This window comes from Momordica charantia (genome assembly GCF_013281855.1).
Source record: "Momordica charantia cultivar OHB3-1 chromosome 6 unlocalized genomic scaffold, Mcharantia_2.0 BLBB01000006.1, whole genome shotgun sequence".
NCBI classification, from domain to species: domain Eukaryota; kingdom Viridiplantae; phylum Streptophyta; class Magnoliopsida; order Cucurbitales; family Cucurbitaceae; genus Momordica; species Momordica charantia.
Genome location: NW_028275164.1, coordinates 23,058,781 through 23,063,054, shown reverse-complemented (window position 1 = coordinate 23,063,054; position 4,274 = coordinate 23,058,781). Strand labels below are relative to the sequence as shown.

Here is a 4,274-nt window from a genome sequence, read left to right as displayed (position 1 = left end):
TTGTTTTCATACCGCCAAAAAAAAGAATAAACCAAATCAAACTTAAACTCAAACATAATATTAAACACAAAAAAAAAATAAAAATAAAAAGGAAAGGTGGAGTGAAAATGTGAATCTTTGACCTTATAAAAGATCATTTTATGTCTTAACCAGTTGAGAATGAGATATGGGATATGCTCATGTGTCAACCTGGTTTCTTTTTTTTTCATCTTTATAATTTTTTTTAGTATCCAAAATATTTTTCTTTTTTCAATTATCCATCTATTTTTTAGCACATCAAATTATCAACTTGACCATAATTGATTAGAGACGAAACTCCACGCCACATATTTTTAAGTAAAAAAAAAAAAAAAAGACATGCCAGACTATTTTATTATTTCAACTATCATCTAATATCAATCTCATATCTTTATTGGATCCTATTTATAGATCAAATAAATGGTAATCAAGAAAATAAGAAAATAACACTCAATAGAATCAAAGGCATAAATGTTTATATTTAACACTGTATTAATGATTGGTGAGAAGTGTTTCCGAGAACAACTGAACTCCACTTCCTTGAAGTTCCCATCTTCTGAAATTTATTCAACACAATTGAGAAATTTTCAGATGTGTTTGGTTTCCTACAAATTTGCCCTATAAACTTGTTATCTATACAATTTCATATTAGAATTAAAGTGATTTCCCAAACTCTGCACTTAAATTAGGGAGGTGGTTTCAGAGATGATCGAAAACGTGTTGTCACTATCAATTCTCCTACTTTGTAAAATTGAAATGCCACAAAGAGAAAAGTCTGTGTTAGAAAACCTATATTCAAATGTTAGTAATAATTCACCCAACAAAAATAAAAAATCAAGCTCAACATAACTCAACTAATTAAAATATATATCATCAACTTGACAGTGATTAATCGGTGCAAGTAACACCAATTTTAGGCTTATCCAAATGGGTGGATGTAATTTCCAAGAACATCTCAATAGGATGAAAAAAGTCAAAAGTCTCAAATGGGATTGAAGAAGTCAGGTAAAAAGTTGCATAATATACAATAATAAAAACCTTTGATTTACAAAGAGTTTTGTATTATTCTTTTTAAAATTATAAAATGTGAGAATTTTACGTGTACTAAACAAGAGAAAAGTTGAAAATGATGTTTAAAAATTTCATCTTACATGTATTATCTGAATCATGGGGTTCGAAGCAGTAGTGTGTATCCCTCCTGTCATCCATATCCTTGCAAGCAATCTCATTCCTGGAAGATGATTAACATTATATTTGGAAGAGGGATGCTTTCTTATTCAAAATAATAAACACTGAAAGATGTGAACATGAGCATTTGGAAGAGGGAAAAGGGACCAACCATTAGTTTCATATGATGTTGTTCCATTCCATGTATACTTTAACCAACTGACTGAGGCGCCGGTAGATTCGAATCAATAACTGGCCATCTTGGTAAGGTCGCCATTAGTCACGGGATTAGACGAGACTAGAGAATTGCTAGGAAAGCAGTCTTCAATTCATGACAAGCCGAGCAGAATCCAATGGTTATGCACATTCTCAATCCATGTACATCAGCTTTGACTCGGTCCAATGATCCAGAGATATTAGAATTCTGTTCATGTAAGGTCGTGATGGTCTAAAAATATTAGGTTGACACAGAATAACTTCAGTGGAAGTTCTGATGAGTTTAAGCTTGAAGTCTAAATGTCAAGATGGGGTTAAATTTTGACCAGAACACAATCCATATTTTCTCATCAGCTCTATGCTCTCAGCAATTGTGGATCCAGCGGTACCAACAAAACCAAGTGAGGCACAACTGCAGACAGTTTCCTCAATGTATAAGAGAATATCCGGTAATCTCTCAGAAGCACATTTTTTCTTCATATCATGAATTGTGCCGGTACCAGATGCACTGGATGCTAATCTGAAGCCATGTCCTACAGCCATCACTTTTTTGGACGCTCGTAGAACCAATTCGTCGTGTTCTTTGAGGAAAAATAGTTTGAAGTGATTCGAGTCACCAGCCAAATCCCCTAGGTAGCTTCCGGTCCAATTAGACTCGGGAAGATCGGTCATCACGAAAACATGAATAGGTTCCTTGGCATTCTGCAATATAGAGTCTAGTTTCTGTTTGAGGGCCAGAAAAGTAGCCTTCCAGTGATTTTTGAACTGCCCATCTAACAATCTTAGTTGAGTACAAAGGAATGGAGCTTTTATGGTCCTGTCAATATACTCTTTCCCTGCACTCAAGATTTCCGGGACAAATGGTAGATACTCAATGTTTTTCATCAAAGAACTAATTCTTTGGTCTCCACGAGCTTCATGGATATCAATAGAGAGTTCCGAACCTTTGTATGTGGCAGTGAAAAGACTTCCAAATGCCAAAACAGTAGCTGATTCAGCTTCAGAATCAGATCCGAGGGTTCTATATACATCTCGACGGCGTCTGACATATGACATCTTCTTTCTCTTCTTAAGTTGTTCATTAGGCTGAAACAAATCTAAAGCCCCATCAACTTCTTCACCATTTTGGTAAGTCCACACTGTAGTTCTGCAATCTTCATCTACAGCATGTAAACACTTGTCCACATTGCCATCAAGCCCTGCTAGCAAACGTCCACATTGCTTTAAACTATACAAAAAAGGGGACTGCTCACGAAATTCATTGGAACAAAAACTTTCCAGGTTCACCCCACACCATAAGAAGGCAAAGGTCCGGAAATCTATGGCTTTAACAGAAGGGTAAGAAGCTAATGGTGAAATATCCACGATATCCGCCATGGAGACATACCTGCCACAACATTGAAATACATGGCTAATGTCACATAAAATATTATAATGGAATTATTTCCTCAACTTCCTTGTTAAATCAGTCACAGAAGAAAATAATGGAAAAAGTAAACTAAAGCTGGAATTGCCATGGCACTAAATAAGAGTCTCTGTTGACAGATTATAGAAGGGAGAACAGAAACTGTTCTGCAAAAACACGAGGAGAGCTTTTATTTTTTTCTTCCTTTTCATTTCTATCTTCCAGTCACTTGAAACGCTAAAGAAATGCAAATGATCAAACTGCATAAAGGGTGGCTGCCATGTTTCGCCTATGCTACCGCTTCACAAGTTTGAACAATTATTGTTCAACCGAAGTAAAATCGAGCGAATGGGCTTTCGTTACCGAAGCTGTGGAGATGAATACAGATCAAGTTTCCTTTTCAGAAACCCTACACTACAATCAGCCAAAATGGTTCGACTATTTGATTTAGGAGTGACGAACGCGGAGGAAGCAATTGATTCATTCACCAGTTCCAGAAAAAGCAAGACATTGGAAATATACAATATCTACAGACAGAGGGGAAGAATGTTTACCTTCCATCCTTAAGAAGCTCCAGCATATGCTCCCAAACCGCAAGCCGAATCTCCCCAGGATCCACAACTCTGAATTTAGGACAACTACCGAGAGCAACGGCATGGTGATCCAGAATCGGCGGAACAACAAGAGTCCGGTTCAGAATCCCGGCCATCAGAATCGCATTCTTGAACTCCGAAAGCTGGTTACTGAACCCGCTGTGGGGCGCGTAGAACAGAAATCTCTCGCCCAGGTCTAAGATCCGGGAGTTGCATCGGCGCGAAGTAGTAGTCGAAAATGCAGTGGAGGATATGAAGAAAGAGGAAGAGAAGGAGGAGGAGATGTAGGTTACGAAGAGGAGAAGAAGGAAACAGAAGAGTGGAGCGAGGGCAGAGAGAGGAAAACGAGAGAATCGGAACAGTGAATTGGATTTCTTGGCGTGCCATAGCTTGATCGTAGGTCTTCTCGAATCGAAAATATTCATGGCCACTTTCTTCAGAGCTTCTGCAACTGAGTGGTGCTTCCGTTCGTCACCGCCGATGCCGAAGACGGAGTAAAATGGAGGAGACGGAGATTTTGCCGATGACACGTGCCGCCTCTCTACCAATTAATGGGCCTTTTTGAAATGGGCCCATTGGAAATAAATGGGCCTTCTGTGTATATCAACGTCTTGCCCGAAGATTTTAGAGAGGAAAATTGGGGCTGATGTAGGAAGGACCAAGATGCAAAGGACTACGTGGCATTTGTTTTAGAATCTTGAACAATATTTTAGACAAATATATGTCTTTAACAAATTAGGTATGAGCTTAATTTTAGGGATTTTAAACCATTAATGATTAACAAAAATATAACTAATCTTAATTAGAGAATCATTGTAACTATAAGAATGAAATTTAAACCACTAAAATATAATTTAAAAATTGATGCTCTATAT

The 4,274-nt window shown here is 37.4% G+C and overlaps 1 protein-coding gene across 2 annotated transcripts; it reads right to left on the bottom strand.

The window, feature by feature from the left end:
* Positions 1-555: 555 nt before the first annotated feature.
* Positions 556-3,915, bottom strand: LOC111021970 (O-fucosyltransferase family protein). 2 transcript variants are annotated; one of them, XM_088124735.1, is made up of 4 exons: positions 3,361-3,915; positions 1,358-2,788; positions 1,170-1,249; positions 556-574 (listed from the first exon to the last, which is right to left on the bottom strand). In XM_088124735.1, the coding sequence occupies exons 1-2, from the start codon at positions 3,822-3,824 to the stop codon at positions 1,705-1,707; spliced, it is 1,548 nt and encodes a 515-aa protein (XP_087980861.1). In that variant the 5' UTR covers positions 3,825-3,915; the 3' UTR covers positions 556-574; positions 1,170-1,249; positions 1,358-1,704. The 2 variants fall into 2 exon arrangements, with proteins under 2 accessions (XP_087980861.1, XP_022154804.2); XM_022299112.2 differs by lacking the exon at positions 556-574 and having other exon boundaries at positions 865-1,249.
* Between the last annotated feature and the right edge of the window lie 359 nt (positions 3,916-4,274).